Here is a 25,913-nt window from a genome sequence, read left to right as displayed (position 1 = left end):
GGCAGTTTACTGGCTTTTTGAGGAAGTCACAGAAAACAAAGTTCTTGCTACTTTTAACAACCAAGCACACAGGAGAACTAGAAAACAGTTTCAGACCTCCCATGGAAACTGTAAGGCACTCTGAGTTTCCTTCTTTTTCTGCAATTACCTTTAACAACTTTTAACTACAGAAATAGTGGCTCTTAACAGATCTTAAGCTATATTCTTTGGCACTCCAAGTAGCTGCCCTAATTTCTGGCACCTTCCGGATTGTTCACAACAGTTACAAACTCATCAGTAGCTTTTTACTGATTGATATTAGGCTTTTTCTCAAACATACTTAATATTTCATTTCCCTAGTCTGCTTTTCACACCTTCAATTCTTATGTAAAACAATACTTTGAATATTAGGGTAAACTGTACCAAAAATCTAGTGAACGAGGAGCTCCAGGATTATATGCCTATAAACATCAGTTAAGAGTTTGTATATATGTAGTTGCAAACAGATAAATTTCTCTGATTCAACCTTTCCCTAACCAGTTCCTCCAGGTCACTTTTAACTATTCACATTTATCTAAATGTAGAATTCTAAACTCATCCTGTTTACAGTATCTCCAGGCAACTCTAGAGAAACTTTTCTCTCATACCACCTTTTGAAGTGGTCAAAAGAATGACAATTATCACTTGTTTCACTTCAGGTAAGCGGCCACATTCCCACCTTACATCTGAATCACATTGCTATTTACTAAAAGCGTATTTCTCTGACACAACACTCTGCTATCAGTTTAATCCTACCTATTAATCAAATAGATTTGCCCAGTGAGATCTGAGCTCACAACCACAATACTATGTTCAAGTTCCAGGTATATAACTTTGAACACAATGACAGTAAGTTAAACTGCCACCTGTTTTCATATAAGATTTAAAAAACCTGCAAATATGAATTATTTTCTTACACTGCATTTGATATTGAAATATCAATACCAAGGCAAAAAGTGAAGTTGTTTCATCAAGTTACCTGTAATATATATAATTAATTAAAACTGCCTAGAAATCCTTCCATTTATTAAAGATGAGTAGATAAGTTCCAGGGCTGCAGTACTTAGCTATGTGGTCTGACAGATGAAATGGAAATGAAAACCAGGTGGGATTTTGCACAGTACAAATTTTGTGCCTGCAACTACCAGGGTGAAAAAATCTTCGAACAGATGTATAGCAACTGTAGTTTTAGAGAAAGCTGCTAACTAGAAGATCAAATTATACCTCCTATTAAATGGAAAGAAGTTCACCCGTTCATCCTGCTACAGCCCATTCTCTTGTTGCTAGTTTACTTTCAAATCCTGCCTTAAAATACATCAATATCTGGACCTTCATTATATCATTTTTGGCAGAGGAGATGATGATTTTCTATCTGGATTGCTGTGACTCGTAGGTGGCCATCATATTTGTACCATCTAAACCAACAATGGTGTTGATTTCTAGGATTATTCTTGTCTGAAAAGAAAAAAAACAGGTATCTCCAAAGATGTATTTACTTCTCTTTACTGCTCTTTTTTTTTTTTTTTTTAAAGTCTCTTAAAGAGCACCACTGACAGTAAATCTTTAGTTTATAGGTGAAATATAATAAGAACATCAAATAAACTCATTTTTACTCTAAATTAAGGGATACTCCAATCCCTTACCAATTAGAGAGAATACAGACTAACTGATTTGCAGAGTGAGATCATTGTTTTGTCAGTGAGGACTTACTGATGCATACTGCAACTGCAACTTACGTCAGTACAAAAGCATGACCGTACCACCTTCCATTATCTAAAGTTTCTGTAGAGAACGTGAGAATCATTGCCTGCATACATGGAAAGAGTGGTATATCCCTTCCCTGAAGCCTTCCACACATTCATAACATGATATGAAACTCGAAGACGCAATCGTAGCTTTGCCTCATACTCACTGTGCATCTTTGAACCAAATAGTTCATTAAAAAAACAACATCACCATGTTTTTCTAATTGGAATGGACTGGCAGTTGTAGAGATTTTGAAAGTATAAAAGCTTTTAATATAGATGGTTCACAACCTACTATCTTTTCCCACCCTACTAATGGTAAGATCTATAACTTCTATTACTCATTTATCCTTTTCTCTCCCAGGATTCTTTCCCATATCATACAAAAACCATAAACATCAGCATAAGACAACTACATTTCCAACAACATGAGCGTGTTACTGATTTCTGGCCAACTGCTCAAGAACATCTAAATTAATTTAAGTAACTAAGGTCTGTTCAATACCCCCAACCCCATCTCCCTTGGAGCGCTTAATCCAGCAGCATGGTTTGGTGGCACTTTTCCCAGCAACTCTGGACCCATTTTTACCTGTCTCGTGAACTCCTTGAACACTCAGGCCTACTTTAGTCTATTTGAACCACACATTCATTCTCAGTTCTGATGTTTCTCCCCTTCCCATGACTTATGTCACACTAGTTAGAGAACTCCCACACTCCTTCGCTTCAGATGTGCCATTTTCTATTCTCCATATTGGTCGTTTTGGGTTTACCTGGTAGCTTTGTGGCAGCTATGGTGGGTGATACTTTCTCTCAAGGGGACAAGAAGCAAGACTGCATTTCCTCAGTGTCACATTGTCAGCTATACCAGAAGCAACACGCTATAGCCTATTTTCCAGAGACAACGACTGAAAAATGCAAACGATCTTTACACGTTAGTATGTCTTAAGAATGAGATATCTATTAAGTCCCCTGCACTGAAAATATTATTTTGCACTATCATGCAGTGTACTGTGATACTACTTAGCTACCTTCCACATGTAAATGGCATCTTTTTTCAGGTTTACAGCCAAGGCAAGCTCTCTGCCCTTGATATTTTCCTGTTGAACAACTCCCACACTTCCCACAAACAGAAACGTGAATTTAGAACTATTCTTAAGTATGCTTTTCCAAGGAATTATCATCTTAAGACAGAGATAATTTAAAAGGATAATTTCATCCAACCACCTTGCTTCCTGATAATCCTTGGCTTAAGCATGTTTGTTTACAAGACAAGCTAATGGAAACTTTTTTCTTCCTTTTTTTCTTTCTTTTATAAACAAAGGAGAAAATAAGCACAACCTATAGCAAGATTTCTTAGTTCCTTAAAATATAACTTGGCGTAATAACGCAAGATTCCAGGACACCAAACACATTCCTTCTTTTCTTGGGAGAATATATAAGAACATAGCTATTTTAGCAAACTGAAATTTCAATTCAAAGCCACAGTTACTCAAAGACACTGCTGTCAAAAACCAGTTATATAGTTAAACACCATATAACAAAGCTGTAAGACAGTTGCAGCCTAGAAATTGATTTAAAAAAATATTTGCTTTTAACCTGAAATTCCTTTGGGACACATTGCCTCAAAGCATTTTCTACCCTGTGCCCTTCATAACTAAGGGGCAGGGCAGAAAAACGAGCTGACCCTTATTTTTGCTGCAGTCAAAAAAAAAATAAAAAAAAAAAAATGCTGTTTCAGCAGAGGTAATGAATAGAGTGTAATGTAGAACAGAGATTACACACCTCAAAGCTTTAAAGAGAATTCTGTCCTTTGCTTGTCTGCAAGTCTTCCTCTTCTAATGGACCTCAGCATATTAGAATTAACATTGGCAGCATACAAACTAAATCAAAGATCAAATACAGAGTCCTCTTTTGTATCAGACATTTTAATGAAGATGCTCAATAATCTAGAAACAGCAAATAGAACTATGGAACCTAAACAGGAGTTTTTGGTAAATCAGGAAAAAGACAAAAACAAACAAAAAGCATGAAAAACAACACACCAGACCCACAAAAGAAGCCACTGAATCTAATGACAACCAGTAACAAGAGTTCCATAAGATCAGCTTAACTACTTCACAGATGCATTTTAACTTAATGCAGACCCAGTATCATTTTTGTATATATACTCCCTGATAAATAGGTCTATAGACAAAGTAGAGCGATTAAAGAACATTCTAATTGGCTACTTTGCAATTAAGCACAAGAACCTTTAAATATATATGTATATATATATATTAAACATAGGAGATAGTGAATTTGATGGAAATAAAAATTTTGAAAAGAACTGAAAAGAATTTAGGACAAACTTTATCATCATGACAGATTAACAATGGTGGTCTATTCATTATGATCTGTTATTCTCCTCGGCAGAAGTAACTGTCTTTATCAAGACTTGCCCAACCACATGTCATCAGTTTGGAGTGATTCCCTGATGAGTAACAGATTAAAGTTATAAAAAGTCAAAGATTCTTGCAATACCATTAGAACATTTGACAAGGATGTGAAAACCGTGTTCCTAAACTGGTCAGCTATGAAGATGCCTACCGAAACAAATACAAACTTAATCACCAGTGGATCTGCATGATAAAAATCATGGGGTGTTGGGAAAAGCCCTTCTAGGAGATAAGGTATGCCAGCATGACCAAAATAAAATGCAGCATGTGAATTCCTCCTCCTCCCTCCGAATAGAGTATGCTTATGAAAGCAAGTCAATAATCCTTAAACTCTGAACACAGCTTAGTGCTAGGCAAAACTGGGTCTGATTCTCTCTCTCCTACGGACTGTCTTGTTCCCTTCCTTACTCCCATCCTACTCCCTACGTCCTTCTCCCTTTATCCATACTGTAGCTCAGTCTGATCTTCGGCTATGTTTTCAATACTACACAGTTTTTAACTGTACCCCAAAAATGCACAGTGCCACATGACTGCCTGAATTACTGCAGCCACATTAGAGGGACTCCATATTTACACAGTATTTTTTTTAAAGACTAGCCTGCAGCTTGAGATCCTGGTTCCAAACAAAGTTTCAGCATAGGTAACTCCAAAAAGAAGAAGACGTCGCAGCAGCCACGTCTGAGGAATGGCCAGAAACATGGACAGACCTTGCTGATGCTCTTCAGGTGTGTATATGTAAGAGCGTTCAGAGCCATTTCTGAACTTAGCCAACAACCTGAGGCTGCCATTTAGCAAGCTAATGCTCTCCCACCTTTTGATTTGTTTCACCCTTACTGCTCTAAGCTGTTCTAACCGCTTTTCCAACCATCAGTGAAGAAAATGCCTGATAAGGCCACTGAGGATGTGCTAAGCTGTGATATTTTAATCACCGATGAAGTATTTTTATTTAATTTAAACATAGGGGACACCAAGTCATTCAGGTGCTTTCCATCCACTTATTTCCTTTACTCAACTCTGAAGGAGTAGGCATATTCTCTCTGTATTGGCCAAAGCTTCAACAATATGTCTTTCATCTCAACTGAAAGAACAAGATGTGCCCCTATCCATATACACAAACACAAAGGACAACAACAAGGGCTCACTATATGAACAAAGTTTGTTAGGGAACATTCAAAAAGTCAAGCGGACAATTTCCAAGGTTATCTTCATCATGAAGACATCCTTATTTATTTGAAACCAGCATGTGTTTCAGCTGCCAGTATAATCAACCACACTTACTGGCAAGCAAATTCAGAGGCAGGTTTTGAAGGCAAGCCAGATAGGATGTAAGATATGAAACTAGGGTTCAATTGCTTTCATTCCACTGCTTAGTGAGCCTGATGTTTAAACAAGAAAAAAAAAATATCTACCTGAAGTGTTTTCTGCTCACTTCTTTACAAGTTTGATTTTGAGAAGAAACTGTTCCATCTGCAGGGAACTAGTGATGATTCATACCTTGCATAGGTATGCAAGTCCTCTAATAGTCACAAAATTCTATTGCTTTTTTTAAAAAAAAAAAAAAAAAAAAAAAAAAATCAAATATTTCAAAAGCAATGAGCCCAAAACATCAAAAAGTACATGTCAGTCATTAATAGATATACAAATTGAACATGAAGCTCAGTTCTTACGGTCCTATGGTTGACTCACTTTCAAGTCACAGCAGACTGAGCACATGAAAAAATGGTAACTGTCCTTTGGAAAACTTGAACTGTGTTCTGTTGGAGTAACTGCATGACTGCATGTATGTTTTAGAGCTTTGCAGTCATTACTTTAATTTCCTTAGATACAAGAAGTCTTGCCAGCTCGCATAAACATTAAATGGTGCCATTAGAACTTGCTTTCAAGCACAGGATTGCCAAGCCATGTTAAATTAACATGGGTCAACAGATGTGTTAGGCTGTACTAAAACAGACTGTCAGGACACTTCTGTGAAGCCTTGTTTAGCACTCCTGGTTCCTTTCGCATGCCCCACACTGAACTTTCTCTGCAGCAGTCTTGGTGGTGCCAAGCAGTTCTGAAACATCTCAAAAGAATGTTACCTTGAAGAAATTGCCTCTCTTCTGCTGTAGGGAGATAAACCATGGCAAGTTAAGCAATTCAGAGGAATTACTGTAACAAAATAAATACAACTTGTATTTTTCTCCACCCCAAAGTAGTATTTTCCAAAAAATTACTTGCAAGCTCGCCTGATCGTAAGTCTCAGTACAGTTACGTAACTCCTAATAGCTACCAGGCTTTTGGAATTCTCTTGCAGTAAATCAACAAATGCTAAGTTCAGATATTGAAACATGGGGGGAAAGGAGAGGAAGACATAAACAACAACAAAAGAAACAGTAAGGGAAATCCATATTACTGTACAATATCAACATTCTTTCTTGTGATCAGTCTCTGAAGCATTTAAAGTTTTGTTTTTCACCTAATCCTCCTGCAGACAGCAAGATTTAAATCTGTGGAAAACATGTTCACAGTGTTCAGCTCCATGACTTAGATTACGCAAAAACCTATTTAGGGACCTTAAATATGCATAAGGGATCAGAGAAACCCCAGCAGTGGCATTTGAAGCTATTCAAATGTAACAAAATTGTTTGCATGTTGACTGGTTACTGGATTGATTCTTTGCATCTATTACAAGATGCATCCTTTTGGATAAGACAGAAATCTGCATTTGCTTACTAAAAAGAATCCTTAGAATTGGGATTTTGGTTTTAAAACACTGCTATTGCAGAAGACTACCTTGAAACCTCTAAAAACAGCCAGAAAATATTACTGCATTGCTCAGCACTAAAGGCTGAATAACCCTATGGAAGAAACATGTTTGATGTTTGACTTGTCCGGAAGACCCTAAGTAGAAATCTCATGGACCTGAGCACTTCACTTGTTATCAGGATTTTTCCATTCTTGATCTTAGCCCAAGGAAAACATTCATGGGAAGTTTGAAAAAAATACTGTCTCTCCTACAATTAAAAATAGTTGAACTTTATAATAGTTGGATTTTATAAAACCTACGCAATGGAAACTCTCTCAGTTAAAACAAAAGACTTTGTGCAGAATTACATAATACTAAACATAACCATACATGCAAAGATGCGGAGTCTTCCTAAGGAAATCAACAGAAATGCTTAACAGAGGCGATCCACCCTTGGTATCATGGTGAGCTGTCAGATCAGGCAGAGGTATCTAAAGGAAGCAATTCTTGCTCTGAGTAACTGAGATACACTGAACAATTTGGGATTAACGCAAACATGTCAACCCTTGAAGAATTTCTGAATTGGTTTACATTTTAAAAATGCAGTTACAGATTAAGCACACAACCCTGAAAGGCCAAACTGCTCATTTTATTTTTGGAATAAAATCCAATTATAATACAATAATTGGAAGAACAACAAGAAAATACAGCTTACAGCTATGTATTTTCTATCTCGGGCCCAGTAGAGCCAGTATCTGATTTCAAAGCTTTCACAGTCATTTTGTAATGGAAAATTACCAGTTAGCCCCTTTGGCTGAGGTTTAGTGCTGAGGAGAGATCTGTGACTTTAACAGCACTGCATGCAAGCTAGTCACAAACTAACTGCTAGCTACAAACTGTTTATTATATTTATAAAAACCTTTAAACTAAAAAGAAAAACCCAACTTCAGTCTACTTCAAAGCAGTAATGACCAACACTTTTGATTTGTACAGAATAAAGCAGCCTTTTTGTATACAGGGCAGAGGATGAATAAAGCAATCAAGAGTAGCAGCCCTAAAACAACCATGACAAAAAGTATTTTAATAAAAGATAAGCTTTGCAGTTGCTGCACAAAAGGGTACAGGGTACGTGTGTTTAGTATTTGCTCCTTAAACTCAAGTTCATTAATATGATTCATATTTGAAGACTTCTGGAAGCTGCCTGTTAGGGTTTAGAGGTTATGCTCCAAGTAATGAAAGTGTACAACATAAAACATCTTACTACCAAATGCCCTTCTTTCAGTATGCGAATTTTGAAAAGCCAAGTTAAAACTTGGAAGAATATTTCAATGAAAAAGGGGTGCTTTGCGTAAGCTGTTTGATGAAAAAACTGTTTTAGTCCTCTTCAAATCTCCTATCCAGGCCTTATCACCTGCAACATTCCAGGTACCTCATTTACCCAAATAAAAGCTCACAAAGAAATAAAACATTTAAAAATTGAGTAAAGGTGCCAGATACAAATTCAAACAAATAAACCTTAATACTCTTCAAAAAGACTTACTTTTATGACAATCATAGGAAAAAATGCCTACAACATTCACAATGTGTGTCAAAGTTACCAAAAAGTCTTTTGGTCCAGAGTCTAGGACATGCTGCAATTAACTTTAAATCCCAGAACCATGTGTTCTCACTGAAACACCCACCAACAGCCCTTCCCAAGCTCTTGTTCCTTGTAACATAAAAGCCTTCAAGCATTCTTTCTTTCTCCAAACTTTAAGAAGAAATATTTGCATTCTAAAATATTCATTTTTATCACTTCTATTTTTCAGGGCTCCTTGGTCAATGTTCCATCCAGGGCCATAACACGTTACAGATATTCCTCCATGGATATTGCTGTGTTCAATAACACAGGCAGGCATTCAACAGTGTGATTTTATTTTTATTGTGGACATTTAGTTATAAAACAGCTGCATCAAGCTGACAATTTCTCTCTCTCTTTTTTTTTTTTTTTTTTTTGATTGATTGTTTTTAACATGGAAATGTCTTCAAGCAAGCTCCTGAAATATTTAAAGGACTTTTTTCTTTATTTGAAAGCAAATAGGGAAATTTAGAATGACTGTACAGGCCAGGCTGAGCATTACACCCACAGTCATTTGAAAGGTATGTTTTTTTGTTTGTTTTAAGATTTTCTATAAAAATCACTTGCCAGAAAAAAAAACTTCAATATCACGTTAAGATCTTTGTTAACAGAACTGGAGTTTAACTATCTCCAGTGAAGCTCACACAAGAGCTAAGGTAGAAAACACCACTAAGTCCACTTTCTGTTAAACAAGAAACTTTACTAAATTGTATCTTAATATGGTGTACAGAGTACATTTGTATAAATTTTATTAAAAATTGCAAATGACAAAGTAAGAATAGAAAAATTCAGAAGTAGCTTAGAAAATCTTCAAGTCCCAACATAAATGATACAGGGTTCACTTCTGTGAAAACAATTTATTGTTTTCAAACAGTATTGTTCACAAACAATATATTAAAAAATATGTATTTTCATAGTCAAGAGTTCTGTTGTTCTGTTTTGCTGTAGAATTTACTACTTCAGTTACCATCAGTTTAATTCCACAGGAAAGTGATGCCAAGGAAAAAGGATAAAAAAATTCAGCATGGCTAAACTAAAAGCCTAAAGTAGTTTACTCAAGCCAAAACTGACTCCTTAGACTGCCTCAGCTTCTACGGCTGAAGGGTACATCTCCAACTGAGAATAAAGAATAACTAACTCACATTTCCAACCCCCCCCCCCCCCCGAAAAAAAAAAAAAAAAAAAAAAAAAAAGATTATTTTTCTTTCAAAAGATTAATTATGGTAAAATAAGAATTTGAGTTACTCCTCTCTTCCTCCCCCAAATAAAAGTCATCTTCATATACCAAATTCCTGCATATTCTAGGTTCTGGACCCTACACTATACATTTATCACAAAAATAGGATCAGGCTTGAAATCATTGTATGTGGAAAAGACACTAGATAACGAAGAAGCTAAGGGAAAACTTAGCTGTATCCACCTGAAGAAAAATAAATAAAAAAATGCTTGGTTATGAGAATAAGCCCTACAAAAACTGGGTTAAAGAGCAGAATGCCCTGACAATATGACAATACCTATCATGTACATTCAATCATAATGCCTAATGACTTTTGATTTGCTGCTGCTTGTATTTTACCTCTGTACAGAGGGAATTAGCTCTCATCTCCATAGCTATTTTTGTTGCATATGGACAATTGCTAACATGGATTTTTGTTACACTTTGATTACAGCAAACTAAGAAAATATTGGATATTGGAGTTAACTCCCTGTCTTGCAAGAGAGGAAAAGAACAAGCTAAGAAAAACTGAGTATAAAAACCATGAGAGACCGCCTCCAAGAGCTTAAATTGAGAGTTAAGGAACTGCAGATAGTTGGAGAAAACAACCACCCACCTGTACAGGATGAGCAGGAAGAGTTTGAACAGCAGGCCATTATTTACGAACGGGAACCCATAACTGAAAGGCACTTCCATGAAATCCAGAAGCTTCAGAATGAAATCAATAATTTGGTGGATGAAGTTCATAAATTTAGTCAACAACAAAAGAGCCTAGTGTCTTCAATGAGAAGGTTCAGTGTTCTTAAAAAGGAATCTAACATAGCAAGAGAAATCAAAATTCAAGCAGAACATGTAAGAAAGGGTTTGGATGAACTGTCAAAAACAGTGAAAAAAGCTGAAAGTGAACACGGGTTATCATCTGCCATAGTAAGAATTCTATCCTCCCAGCATGCTTTCCTATCCCGGTGTTACCTAAATGCTATGCTCTCCTACAACGAAGCTATAACAGTCAAGCAAGAGAAATGCAGAAGGTTTATCGTTCGTCAGCTTGAAGTAGCTGGTAAGGAGGTATCTGAGGAAGAAGTCAATGACATGCTTCAACAAGGAAAATGGGATATTTTCAATGAAAACCTACTCACTGAAGTCAAAATAACGAAAGCACAACTTTCAGAGATTGAACAGAGACACAAAGAACTAGTCAGTCTGGAAAACCAGATCAAAGACTTGAAGGAACTTTTTATCCAGATATCGCTTCTGGTGGAGGAGCAAGGGGAGATGATCAACAACATAGAAATCAGTATGAACAACACTCAAGAATACACTCAAATATCTAGAGAAAAATTTGGACTTGCAGTCAAATATCGGAAAAGAAACCCTTGCAGAGCAATATGCTGCTGGTGTTGTCCATGCTGCAAATGACAACGGAAAGAAGCTGTTTGAAGTAGCAACCGTTCCTATTTAGTAAAAGTTCCTTATTAGGCAGCCACAGAATCCCTCTATTGATTCATTTTTCTTCCTATTTCTCCTTCCACACACCTCTCAGGAAAGACTGTATCTGTTTTTTCCAAACTGAGTTAGAAGAATGCAAGATCTTCATTTGTCCCTGAATTTTACGATGTTCACAGAAACATGTGAACTAGAAGGAAGGATCAAATGAGACGAGTGACACTTTCTTGTTCTTCTGCTCATAAGGAGCAGAAACAACATAGCAACGTCTCCCATGCTTTTGGAAAACAACAAAAGGATTGTTAATCTCAGATAAGATTAATAAGACTGGTTGAATCACCTTTTATAAAATAATATTCAGTATTTTTTTTAATTGCCTTGCTGTTTTTTGTTTGTTTTTAGCACTCATATTTACTTGCTGATGTTTTTTTTTTTTCCCCAAGAATTTAGAGTTCTACAAATAAAATCTACACAAAGTAGACATCCTCAATAACAATGTAGAACCTGATATCTGAACTGCTTTCTGACTTTGTGTTTGGTTGTCAGAATTATTTGAGCGCTGCTTTTACAGGAGGTTACTCACAGGCCGTCCTGTTATCATGAAACAATGCTCAAATTGTAGTAGGACAGCATGCACTGTTTTGGGGCACACAAAACGTATCTGGTTATTTAATAGCATCTTTTTGTATTTCTTACGAATAGGTTTTGAGTTTATATTTTCTGAGCACATCAAAGGTCATTAGCAGCAGAAGACCACATCAAACCTACAGGGCATTTGTCAGCAGCCTGCTGAGAAAGCAATTATTAACAAACTGACATGGAGATACTTATATTATTCAACTACCTAGGCAGACACCTACCAGGTGATGGTGGTGAAATGATACTTCTATTACTCCATGATAAGATGTGTTCTTACTGCTGCCTGGCCTATCCAAATACGCAGTTGCCTCTGTAGTCTCCCTTCCATTAGTAACAAATCAAAAAATTAATCCTTACAAAAAAAAATTATAACCTGGAACCAGAGAATTACATCAGAAGGAATTTCTGGGTGACATCCAGACCAACGCCTTGCTCAGCCTCCTGGTCTTATCTAGACAAGCATTTCTCTGGTGGAACCTCTCATTCGCCACTTCTCAGCCTATCAGCACCTCTCTGAGAAGAGCCATGTTCTGTTTTCTGCACACTTCCCTAATAAGCACTGGTAGGCAGCAGTAAGATTTCCCCTCCTTGTTTTCTTCTGAGGTCTGAAACAAATGCAGCATTCTTGCCTCTCCTTATGTGACATGCTCCAGCCCCTGACTAGCCCGGACTCACTGTAGTGTAATGAAGAGTCATCTTCACTGTCTTTTCTGCAGCAAGGCCAGACCTTTATTTGCACTGCTGCAGGAGTGGCCAGAAGCACCAGCTGGGAGTTTCCAAAACACTAAGTGGTCCTGTGAAATTCTGCTATTTATAGAAACCTAGGATCCTCATTTAAGAGTGCAGGATTGATGGCTAAATTAGTATTATAAGTAAAGGGAAATAGGAATACTTTACCTTAGTACCTAAAATGGATACAGGACACTTAAAAGAAGGCAATTCAGTGTGTATTGACTTAAGCATCCTTGAAAGATTTAGACATACCATCATTTTAATTAATTCTCCTTCTAAAGCTTTATATTGCAGCCTAGTTTAATCCTTATAGATGCCAGATACTCTACATCTACAGATAGCTACACTGAGTGTGTCAGCTGCTAACACTTCACGCCTGGAGGACTTGCAGTGGAATCCAGTCCAGAGATGCTAGCAAGGATTAGATAAGAGGCGAACTCCGATTTCTTTTTGTATCAGCTTCGTTCAGGTCAGACTGTTGGCTACACACCCTCCAGGCTTCAATTGCACCAGCCTATCAACAGCACTTGTATCATCCTTCCATCCATTTACGTTTTATTTCCTTTGTACTTTTATTGTTTTAAAATTCCATCTTTTCAGATTTTCATTCATAGTGATGCCATTCCCATGCATGGATGTGGGCATGCACACCTCCCTACCCACATAAGTGCATGGAAATACATATATTTTTTAAAATCACAATTAAAATCACACTTCACAGTGGGATTGGGTTAAATTCCCATTGTTTCACATAATTTAATAAGCAGTTTCCTTTTAACACCTTAACTGAATGCAAATCTTCAGTACAAGAATTGTATAAGGTACCTAAGAACCTACTTTTCAGATTTAATAGTTCAGCAGTTCACAGAGCTACTTATCCTTCTGTGTTACGCACATTGTTTGTTTTGTATTTTTGTCGCCTTCTGATGAGTTACCTTCTTGTGTCCCTCAATATTATGAGCTACAAAATGTGGGAAAGAGCTAAAAGCAGCTAGCCATTGACTCAACCAGTCCCTGAAGATAACTTAGATGTTCCTATGAAATGGCTGAATTGGCAAGACAGGAAGCACACCACTGCTTCATTTTCTAGCAGCAGTTATTTCTGCAGAGAAGCAAGTAGATGGAGATTATTTTCGCTCATCCCAGTGAGTGACATCTGCCCTGTACATAACCCTCTTGGGAACCAAATGAGAAACAGTGCTCTAATGCAATTCTAAGTGGAAAAGAACAGCGCAACTGAGATGAAAAAGTTATTTCAAAAAACAAAAACCACCACAGGAATGTATTTCTAAATACATTCCTTTATGCTGTGCAAAGACAATCAATACCACTATATCTGGATACACTCAGACCAAATTGCGCTGCAATTCTGCAATACCCTAACTGAGCTAGTTGCCTTTGATTTTTTTCCCCACCAGATGCAATTAATCTATCAAAAGGGACTACCAACTAGCATTGCTAGATTTAGAAACAGGTGGATTTGTTCCATCCCAGCTTAATATGACTGCTGAGATTAACTGTTAAAGTGCAACCAGAGGTCTGAACTTTAAAGTGAAAAAGGATTATTTACAAAGTAGAGAAAAAAATAAAACCTGATAACGACAGCACTGATACTATTCCATTAAATAATCTCCCTTAACTGTTGCATTTATGGAGCCATGTTTTCATTCCAAAGACAGAGTAGAAACAAGCCCATAATCAATAAAGGGAAAAATCTGCTATGACCAACATGCTCTTTCACACACACAAATATATGTATATACACACACACACACGAATACAGACACATACTCATGTGTATGCATACACAGAAACACCACCCCATCTCCTATTCCTGTCCTTACTTTTACAAAACAAGACACATAGCAGCCCTCTTTCCATACACAGCCCTTAAAACAAAAGGCATTACTGCAGTTCTCTGAAGGATTATCTCAGGCACGGCTGACAGAAGTGAAGACCAAAATACAACAAACACCACCTGTCGATGCAGCATCCCCCATGGCAGAAGTGTCCATACAAGCATGCATATCTGTGAGAGAAGTGTGTTTCTGTGCTAGCCCTTCCTTTTCACAACACAAAGATGTCTAACCAGGCAGAGAGACAATAGTTACTTCAAATAAAGGTAAGCCATACTTTAAATCCTGAAAGAAAATTCAATCTTCGGTAATAGTCAGGAAGAAAACAGCCTATCCATATTCAAGTAAATAAAGTAGTTTTCTGCTGTATATTGTTAGAAAACTGCAAAACAAATCTAAGTAACATGACGAAGACTTTCTGAGAGGAAAGACATCAAGTCTTGAGCAAAGGTTTTTGTTTGTTTGTTTGTTTTTTTTAAAAAAAAAAAAAACACACAAGGTGCTATTATTACACTGACATCATGAGAAATTGATATTGAATATCCAGAATGATTAAGAGCTGAAATTATGTGGGCTGAAGTAATCACTAAAATTAACTTTGCAATGTGTGCGTTTTTTTTTTCCATTATTTACACAGTTAGGTGTAACTGACAAAAAGAAACTGAAGCACAGAGGCTATAATTCCAGTAAGAAATGTGAAATATGGAAGATTATAATCCATCATCACCTAAATAAAAGGTAGAAAACAGCTTTCTACTTAAAAAAAACCTGCCCAGCAATCTCTCTGATATAAAAACATCAACACATGGAGTTTGATATTGCCTCTTGTGTGTTTATTTCAATTACTTCAACAGTATTTGTATTCATAATATTAAATGCAGGTGTTTCTTTCTGATAAAATGCAGGATAAAGTTTTAAAAGAAAAAAATCTTGCATACCTCTATAAATCTTGAGGATGCTGACAGAAGAATTGACCCACGAGCTCAAGAACAACCAGGTCTTACTCTCTGCGACTGTTTCCCCATATTTACCAGACTGATTAACTACTTAAGCACCAAAAAATTTAAAAACCCTACATAAGCAAACAAATTAAAGTAGCAACACTGTACAGTAAAAATGTCAAGTAATTTGTACCAACACTCAATAACAGCCTCAATATCAGTATTTGAGGAAAAAAAGTCTTAAAATTACATTGTGATGCACTGACAGATAGTAAGATGCCACTGTCCCAATTCAATATGATGCAAGTATCACACTGATAACAATATCAGAACTCCTACATCTCCACAGTACTGTAATATAAAGCATCAAGTACCAGCTTTATGCCCACACTGCACAACTGAATGTATTCTCTTCCTGGGTCTCCACTTCTCCATGCATCAGGCTTGCTGTGCATCCCTGTAACAGGGAGGATGAGGAGCAAGAGCTGTCTCCCCCCTCACTCTTCTCCTGCCAGTAGCATGTTGTCTTCTGGCAAAGAGCAGAGCTGCCACCTACACAGGTGTACTATTAGGGATTAGGGCATGCCATAATGAAGTTGGTTGGGGTGGGAGAAAGACAGCAAAAGGTGGAGTAGGCCAAAGACTCCAACTCTACTTCACTCTGTAACAAAGATCACAACCCAAACACTCTAATAATGGATCTTATTCCTCATCTAACAACAAGACCCTTCTACCCAACAATGGTTCATAGTGGTGTCTTGCTAGCACTACTCACAGCACACATGCATGAAGAGAAACAGACATCTAAGACTACATATGGTGCCATAAATTGCCATAAAATTCCCAACACTTGTCAGAAAGGATGGTTGTTTGTTCTGATATAAAACAAATTAAGATAAAATATTTCCATATTCAAAGATGGAGTAGGAAGTTATTTACTGGAAAAAGCTAGCATTAAAAAAAATAATAATATTTTTTTAAAAAACTGAAAGAAAAGAAATAAGCCAGTCAGCTGCCACACTCAGCTCACTGTAGCGCCAGCACCCAAGGAACAAAAGGTCAGGGGAGAGAAGGGTGGGAGGAAAGGGGAAGGACCGAACAACTACATCTCTGTGTAGACAAACCACATGATTACTGCACTGTTCAAAAAGGGGAAAAGAAAGTTTAATTAGTCTACTTCAGTGAAGGACTTTGTTGAACACTCCCAAGCCTTTCCTAGTGACCATTAAACTTTTCCCATTTGAAGTTATTTGATGTTTGATCCCTTTTTAGTTGTTGCTTTTTAAAAATAATTCTACAGTGCAGATGAATACATCTTAAAAGCAAATGAATATGAATGAATATGTAGAGCAATGGACAAATCTATTGTCACATAGCAGTGGCTTAAAAATATCTGGAGAATAGTTTTATTCCATGTTACTATCACAGATCTTTTTACTCTAATGAGCCAGACTCTGCAGTCACAGATACTTTTTACAATGTTAAAAAAATATATCCTTTTATCTAAATTAGGTTACGTTATTTCTTTTTTAATTTTTTAAAGTTAAAAAGGAGATATATTTACATAAATAAACTTCATGATTCAGCACGTATTTTATCCATTGCATAACATCAAAATTTGCTTATCTGAGCAGCATCACTATGCCATGAGCAGACACTGAACAGAAAACACAGACAACACAGAAAAGAATTTGCAACTCAAGATGCAGGCGTGTACAAGGATCATAAGACAATGAACTACCATTTATCTTCACAGAATTGGGACACTGCCAGAGCAAATTCTGTTCAAAGGCTTGAGGGTCAATCAGGTTGAAGGCACTAACACTTACTTTAGTCACTATTAGACTCAGTTAATAGACTCTGCCTCCTGATTAGCTACTGACATGGATCAAAAACCAGGATCAAGTCCCAGGAAGGCATGTGGGCTCTGTGCAGATACAGCCACGCGCCCACATCAGCTCTATTACAGGATTAGGACAAAGATTTATATGAAAAAAAAATGAAGTTATATTTATTTTGAAACTCTGCACACTTGTCAACTGTCACTGGTTCATTTTTCAGGACAGATCTGAGTTAAACTAGCTGCATTAAAATGGTTTTATTGCTTTCCCTATACCATGAACATTCAGACAGAAACGGAATTTAAAGGCTAATCTATTTTTCAACACATACACTATTAGCTTGCTGAACTATACACTCTGTTTCATCAAAACAGATTAGCCAACTTAGCTCTCAAACCACCAGAGAATCACTACGCCTTAAAAGTAAAAGGCATCTCTTCTTAGCTTTAAGCACAGATTCTTCATGAGACTATGGAGATATCGTACAATAACTGAATTATAGAGTTCTTACACCCACAAGAGATATTGTCCTGAGAAACCATTTTCAACTTTCATAGCTTATTTTGTAACTTTAAAATGGCATTTGTTCTTTTTCCTCCCATTGCTGAATTTAACAGAAACGTTACAGTATTTTACAAAACTTAGTTTTTAAGCAGAGAAATTGATTAGTTTTTATCTGTTCTATGTAAGAATTTCCAGACCTTTGAAATTTAAAAAAAAATAAAAAAATGCACTGAAGCACAAGCAAATGCGAATTACTAGTGAGGTAAGCTTTCTTTAACAAGATTTTGCTGATCATGCATCAGCAGCACCACCGTGTGTTAGGTGAACAAGACATTTTTATGTTTACTGGTATTGCAGAACATAAACAATCATTTACAATTTATGGAATTGATCTAGGCCTAAACAGTAACAACATTTTTACAAGAAGTCACCATGTCAGACTTGCACAGCCTTTAACCTGCCCTATCGTATTAAGTAATACTAAAATCTGAAAGAAAGAGTTTAAACAAATCTTATGGATTTTTTCCACTGCTACTGAAAGAGACGGGAAACAAATATAAAGACTTAATAAAAGGTTACATAAAAAACTTTAATGTCAGATGCAGTGAATCGATTTAGCATGTCAGCATGTACAACTCCAGAGGGAAGGCAAGAATGAGGAAAAGAAAGAAAGAAAAAAATAAAGAAAAGGCTTTGTTAACTACTGTAACATTAAGATGGCACAAACACACACTTCGGAAAGACCATAAAACTAACTAGCGTTGGTCAGTGCTAAAACGACAGTGCCATCAGTATACATTATGTAGATACTATACACAAATACTTCTTTGGAAGGTATACCCAAGGTCAAAATAGTAAATATTTTTCTAATGATAACTTGGAAGTTTGTATATAATACTTACACTAACACGGGTTTCCCTGATATCTTAGGGCTGTTTAAAACTTCTGTCATGGCTTGCTTTGTTTCTTCCATTCTTTCAATGTCACTGGAATCCACGACAAATATTACACCGTAAGACTCAGCATAGTAATTTCTCCAGATGTTCCTAATTCGTTTTCCACCTCCTAAATCAAAGATAGTGACTTCAAAGCGTCCCTGTTTCAGGTCAATCTTGGAAAACCCAACTGTTGGTGCTACGTCTTCAGGAGACTCTGTTAGAGATCAAAGAAGAAAGCCTTCAGTAAAAAGTTGCCTTAGCTATTTTAAGAGGATTTTACATTTTGATTTCTGTAGCACAATCTGTATTCTGAACACATGGAACAAACCCTCACTGTTAAGTAACACTACGTTGCCAACCACATATTTTACATTAATATTTTCCTTTTCCCAAGATAATTTCAAATTAACACATTACTCTCAACCAATTATTTTACGTTGATTTAGCACCAGAAGAAAAAAAAAAAAAGGTCAATTTTTAATATTTAACACCACAGTTAAAATGAATTATAGTTTTTACTTTTACACACAACCTTACCCTAGGTGCTCCCATCTAAACAGTTATATAGCATTTGTATGGTATTAATCCAAATTTGAGAAGCAAAACAAAACAGTTCATAATACATTAACTGGGAAGCCTTGTGTTCTGCCAGATTTCTTCTTTATCCCTGATGGTTGCCAAAATGGCTTCAAAAGCTCAAATCAAGGGCCGAGATAAAGCAGCTGTCTGATCAGCCTTTAAAAAGCACCAAGCCAGGTTCTCCTGAAATGAGAACCTTTATTCAAGGGAAGTTTGGCTTTCTTTGTCATTTATTTTCTGTTTTTGAGTTTTCCATGCGATACACTAAAAAAGCTGTAGCTTTATATGTAGCACTTCTACTTGCTGTCTTCCTTAATGGCAAAGAAAGCCTGCACTTGCCTCACACTACTAAGCTGACTCTGCAGGGGTGAGTTAATTGGATTTCTGCAACTGTTTTATGTAGCTTGCTAACAGAAGGTGGGAAAAACAGATGTAAAATTCAGCTTGTTGAGAGGAAGCAGCAAAGTCATGGTCAAAAGCACAGACCAATCTGAAGAGCAGCACAGAAGCTAAATTCCTAACAGTCTGCTGCTCCCAGATCCCTTTTCTGAGAGGAAGAGAAATCCTTGTCACACCCAAGATGGGGATCCAGAACAGCCCCCCTGACACAGCAGCATAAGCCAAGACTCCAGCTACAAAAGGGAGACACCTGTTTGTGACAAATTCCAACTTCAAACCTCAAACTTTGTTTTGAGAAGTAGTTTGGACAGTTGGCTATATTTGCCTGTACAAGAGAACGATAAGAGCATGAGAGCTTATTAAGAGTTAAAGTTATTGATGGTACTAAAATGAAGGTGATACCACTGAAACATTTAGTCCTGTTAAGTCCTGCAGGGTCTCCAGTAAGTCTTCATGTTAAAAAAAAACAAAAAACAAACAAAAAAAAAACCAGCATCTGCTGTATAAGCTGCAGACCCATTTTGGCAAATACAACTTCAGAGGCTATGTTAATTTGCACAGAGTCCTAAGAACAGAAATACATTTGGAACAGGCTTCTGCTAAAACCCACCAGTTGCAACTGTCACCTCCTCTCGTACGCTGCATGACTTGCACAGGCAAAAAAGAGAACATGGGTATATATATATTCTAAATCAACCCTGAAAACTAAGTGAAGGTTCTAATTTCTGCAAGCTCTGTTAAGGAAAAAAAAAATTGCTTTCTAAGGCAAATAGTATTGAAGCCTTGGGAAACAGGCACAGAAGTCAGAAGTACCCTTTCCAAGAGTTCCTCTTTACAAGTATCCATCTCTCTTGTTTTCCAACAAACAAACTTGCTTTCAGAAGTAACAGTCACTTTTCCCTGATAAAGGTATTAAAGTTGATCTTCAAACAGAATGGAAGACAAAATAATGAAGCACTCATGTTTTCAGAATAAAGATTCAGGAATAACCTCTCATTTATGTTCCTAACTTTTTTTGCACTTTAGCAAGTCAGTGAGCTTGCATAACAAGCATAAACAGAAAGCCGACATGGAGCCTCTGAGTCTGTCAAAACACTACTTGGTAGCCTCCTATGTAAACATGATGAAAGTTATTTGGAAAGCCAATCTCAAAAGGCAAAATAACTTAGAGAATATTTGTTCTCATTAGCACAAGTTTTATCTCAAATTATATCCTACTTGCAAGTGTTATTGGACAATGCGAAGGACCCTCCAAAATCAAGTGGTCTCTTACCTACGTAAGTCCCTAGAAAACTGCTAGTGCTATTCTAGAGATAAATAATGATATAAAATGTATCACCAGAGCCATTGCTAATGTATTACATGTACACATTCAATTTCCTTTTTTGGAATCTTATTCTAGTTATACATGCATATGATATTGATTTTATATAAAGCTTACTGATATGCGCACATTTACAGCGCAGTCACCAGAAAGCTGCTTCTGCACACACAACACAAAGGAAGACTTTCCCTTGGCTAAGGAGGATAGGATTAGAGATCACTTAAGCAAACTTGATACATGCAAATCCATGGGCCCAGACAGGATACACTCACGAGCGCTGGGGCACTTAGTGGACGTTATTGCTAAGCCACTCTCCATCATTTTCAAAAGGTCATGGAGAACAGGGGTGGTATGTGAGGACTGGAAGAAAGCCAATGTCACTCCAGTCTTCAGAAAGAGCAAAAAGGAGGACCCCGGAAACTACAAGGCAGTCAGACTCACCTCCATCCCTGGAAAGGTGATGGAACTGCTCATTCTAGATGTCATCTCTAAGTGGAGAAGTAGAGAAGAAAGTGATGAGGAGGAGTCAGCAGGGATTCACCAAGTGGAAATCATGCTTAACCAATCTGATAGCCTTCTACAAAGGCATGACTGCTCTCCCCTCCTCTACCCAGCCAGTAGATGTTGTCTACCTTGACTTCAGCAAGTCTTTTGATACCATCTCCCATGATACCCTCACAGGTAAGAACACAAAGCTTGGGTTAGGTGAGTGGTCAGCAAGGTGAATGGAGAACTGGCTGGATGGCAGAGCTCAGAGGGCTGTGATCAGTGGCACAGGGTCTAGTTGAAGGCCTGTAGCTAGCAGTGTCCCCAGGGGTCATTACTGGCTCTGGTCCTGTTCAACTTACTCATCAATGACCAGGAAAAAGGGACAAAGTGCACCCTCAGCAAGTTTGCTGATGATACAACACTGGGAGGAGTGGCTGACAGACCAGAAGGCTGTGCTGCCATTCAGAGGGATCCAGCGACTTGGCAGAGGGGAACCTCAAGAAGTTCAACAAAGTCAAGCACAGGGTTCTGTACCCTGGGAGGAATAACCCTAGGCACCAGTACAAGCTGGGGGCTGACCTGCTGGAAAGCAGCTCTGCAAAGAGGCACCTGGGAGTCCTGGTGGGCAACATGTTAACCGTAAGTCAGCAACATGCCTTTGTGGTCAAGAAGGCCAGTGGGATCATATGGTGTGATAGGAGGAATTTTGCCAGCAGGTCGAGGTGAAGGGAGGTGATCCTCCCCATCCACTCAGCCCTGGTGTGGCCACATCCGGAGTACTGGGTCCATCTCTGGGCTCCCCAGTACAAGCCTGGAGCTCCTGGAGAGAGTCCAGCAGAGGGCTACGAAGAGAATTCAGGGATTGGAGCTTCTCTCTTACGAGGAAAGTCTGAGGGAGCTAAGCCTGTTTAGCCTAAAGAAGAGAACGCTGAGAGGGGGATCTTATCAATGTATATAAATATCTTCAGGGCTTAAAGATGACAGGGCCAGACTCTTTTTGGTGGTGCCCAGCTATAAGATGAATGGCAACGGGCACAAAGTGAAACACGGGAAGTTCCACCTGAATATGAAGAAAAAACTCTTTACTGTGAGGGTGACGGAGCACTGGAAAAAGTTGCAGTCTCCTTCTCTGGAGACTGAAAACCCGTCTGGATGTGACACTGTGCAACATTCACGAAGTGACCCTGATTGAGCAGGAGTTGGACTAGGTGATCTCCAGAGGTCCCTTACAACCTCATTCATTCTGTGATTGTGACCACGTAAAGAATTTGGTCCTCTGATTTCCCTTGTGTACGCCGAGATGTGAAACACTTCATTAACCAGAATATTCTGCTTCAATGCATTGAATCAAGCTAATTGTGAATTAGAATGTTGCCTACAGACTTCTGAGATTTTTTCCTACACTTGCTTTCACTTATATCAAGCAACCAACAGAGACAGACAGCTTACTTGTAGTTACAGTGTTCCTTCACCCATTTCATGAAATAATGAAAAAGTTCTTCCTGTCGACAAATATGCTATGATGCTCATGAAATCAAAACAAGAGCCGTTATCCAGAACAGATTTTGCTGCAAATTTATATTTTGCACAGTAACGATACAGTGGGCAACTCAAGCCACATAAGCACTGAGGTACTATGAACGCTTTGATCTGGTATTTCCAAAATAATTGAAAACAACTCTGTGGACTAACTGTCCAAGCAGACCAATGGCTCTAGGCTGCATGGTGCAACGTCTTAAGAGGTAGTCGTCTGCGTATTATCCACCTTGCCACTATGCCATATTACTACCTTTGAAAGACATGCAGTGGAGCAGTAACAATGCTGCTTGTCAACTGCTGCTGGTGTGTTAAATTAGCACTGATTTACTCTGCATTAGTTCAACATGATCTTACCTGCACTGGCCAACAAGCAGAGCTTGCTCTGCTGCTTTTCCTGAGCATAAAGCACAGGTCTGTGGGAACATATTTTTTAAGTCACCCTAGTATGACCTGCCAGACATTAAAAATCAGGATCTTTACGTTTCCATGTAAGACCCCTTATTTTTCCCCCTTATCTGCAGTTCTCCACACAGGGAAGCCTGTGACATGCTCAATTTCAGTAGAAGACTCTAACAAAAGCACAATCTCCAAAATTTTCTTTCAAAAGTACAGGAAGAAGAGAGAAATTAAGAGATAAAGTAATATTTTAGACAAAAATGATGTAAAGTGAGTAATTATACTCTTTCAATGCTTCAGTTAAATGATAAACAAATTAATTGCTTACCTCCCTGAATTCCTCGGACTGTAGCCGTTTTACCAGCATTATCAAGACCCACCATTATTAGTGTCACCTTCCTCCATACGGAACAAAAAAAAAAGAAAGATATTTCAAGTCTTTTTTCTTCTAACTAGACATCAGTTATTTTAAGCTTTTTTAAAAAAAAAAATACACGCATAACAAATTTACGACTAAGTAGTAGAAAGAATTGGTATCAAAACATCAAGTGGCAGGCATTATTCCATTTGTGTATCTGGTGCTCAATATGTCAGACCATATGATTAGACAGAACAGCAGAACAAGCTATAAAACAAGAAGTCTATCATCACACTAAATGTTTCACAGGAGAAAATAACTTTGCTCTTAACTTGCATTTGCCTGCTGAAGCTTAATTTCACAGTACTGTAAATTTTATATTTTTTGGTACTGTCATGGTCTCTTTAGCAGTTTCTTTAATTTCATTTCCATTCTGTATTTTACTCTCCCTATTTCAGTCAAATCTGTCGTTTTGCTTACACCAGTCATTTATTTCCGTCTCAACCAGTGCAGCTGAAAAACACTATATAGAAAAAAACCTGGGTAGACAACATAAGACACCATAAATTAAGTGGCACTGGTACTCATCATGCTTTTGTTTCAAGGAGCAATGAAAGCTGCAAACATATGAAACAGTGCTATTTATAAATTCAAATTGGTGTATAGTGGCTAGAATCTGTACCAGAATAGGATTTTAGATATATTTTCCTGTGTTTTTGCCTATGTATATAACTTGATTATTCCTCCAATTCAGAAATACTCAGACAAGTCAAAGAAATTTACTCAACTTTATGCTCCTTTAAGTGAAGGAACAGTAAAAACATTGTTATTTCCAGTCTTAAAACTATAACAGTATCACATGTGAAGTATAGCTTACACAGGTCTGCTCATCTCTGCTAATCAGAGGGATGCAGGATGTTCGAAGTAACAGAAACAAATGAAGACTGTAAAATTCTGGAGGTGAAAATGGATCATCAAGTTGCCCACAAAATGCAGCATTAGGGTAATTAAATAATAACAATAAAATAGAATTACACTGGGGTACAGCATAACACGCCACACTTCATGATCTCAAAGTACAGAAGCTAAATGAAAAAGACAAAACAAATTGAATTTTACATAAACAATCTAGCATCACCCCAGATACCGAACTAGAGAAAATAGTAGGAGGACAGCATTTTGAACTTCATACTTTCTTTCACTCAGAAACGAAGTACGAGAACTACAAATGATTAACACCTCATTTTTGAGTTCAGAACATGTATTGGTTCTCCCTTGGAGAAAAAAAGAACAACAGATTTTATCTTTGAATTTAAAAAAATATATATACTAGGAATGAGATAAAGTGAAACATTGGAGAGATGACATAAGATACAGTTTGGGAAGAAGGTCAGCACAGAAGTAGAAAATGAACACTTTCACATGTTTACCTGACAGGCTCCTGCCACCGTTTTAACCAGTTGCAACAATTGGCCATTAGATTGAACATCCCTCTTCACTAGCCATCCAGAGCCTCGGAAGCTACAGGAACGATGTGGACAGACCAGAACAATTCAGGGAGACTGTAGAGACAGCAGCAGCCCAGGTCCTGTCTTGTCACCACTAGCAAGAAAAACAAAAACAGTTAGACCCAAAGCATGATGCAGACAAGCTGTTTCCCAGGCAGCAGCCTGTCTCTTCAGAGTGTCTCCATCTTCAGCCAGCCCCATGACAGTCTTGTTGGGTCTTTCACTCCTTCCATCTTTTCACACTTCACTCACCCCCGTTTTATGCATCTGGGCAGCAACATGACAGTACTCACAAAACAAAGGAGTGTGAGACCAGCGCATGTCAGGAAACCTGCAAATTAGGGCAGTGCAACAGCAAGCTACGAAATAAATCCCAGTGCTTGCCTAGTTATTGCATCTCACGGCTCTGCTGACTGACAGAAAATAAGGACCAATTTGAAGCACAGGTGAGGCTTAAGAACATAACAGGATAAGACATTAAAAGCAAACAAAGAATGTCATACCCGCTAAGTACATTCATTCACTGTCAGTTTCTTTTACACATCAAGGAAACTGGGCTCTCTGGAGTACTTTGAGGAACAGGCTACTTAAAGACTAATAATTTTCACTAAATTAAATAGAAGAATGAAGCATCTGTCATTCTACAATCCCATTTTCTACTCTTCAA

The 25,913-nt window shown here is 37.6% G+C and overlaps 2 protein-coding genes across 4 annotated transcripts in view; one reads left to right on the top strand and one right to left on the bottom strand.

The window, feature by feature from the left end:
- Positions 1–25,913, bottom strand: part of ARL13B (ADP ribosylation factor like GTPase 13B) — a 49,113-nt gene that overhangs the window by 20,144 nt on the left and 3,056 nt on the right. For 2 of the 3 annotated variants that reach the window (XM_032191837.1, XM_032191845.1), the window contains exons 2-4: positions 25,169–25,340; positions 23,709–23,779; positions 18,619–18,868 (exon numbers count right to left, since the gene is read on the bottom strand). In XM_032191837.1, the coding sequence (XP_032047728.1) occupies positions 18,619–18,868; positions 23,709–23,779; positions 25,169–25,227 (380 nt within the window). In that variant the 5' untranslated portion in view covers positions 25,228–25,340. Of the gene's footprint in view, positions 1–18,618; positions 18,869–23,708; positions 23,780–25,168; positions 25,341–25,913 lie in introns of those variants that run through there. The other variant, XM_032191857.1, reaches the window with a different exon arrangement.
- On the top strand, positions 8,919–11,520 carry STX19 (syntaxin 19). Its single transcript, XM_032191870.1, has 2 exons — positions 8,919–9,062; positions 10,212–11,520. The coding sequence occupies exon 2, from the start codon at positions 10,301–10,303 to the stop codon at positions 11,174–11,176; it is 876 nt and encodes a 291-aa protein (XP_032047761.1). The 5' UTR covers positions 8,919–9,062; positions 10,212–10,300; the 3' UTR covers positions 11,177–11,520.

Source organism: Aythya fuligula, chromosome 1 (assembly GCF_009819795.1).
Source record: "Aythya fuligula isolate bAytFul2 chromosome 1, bAytFul2.pri, whole genome shotgun sequence".
Taxonomy (NCBI): domain Eukaryota; kingdom Metazoa; phylum Chordata; class Aves; order Anseriformes; family Anatidae; genus Aythya; species Aythya fuligula.
Note: the sequence above shows the minus strand (reverse complement) of the source record. Positions and strands in the feature narration are given on the sequence as shown.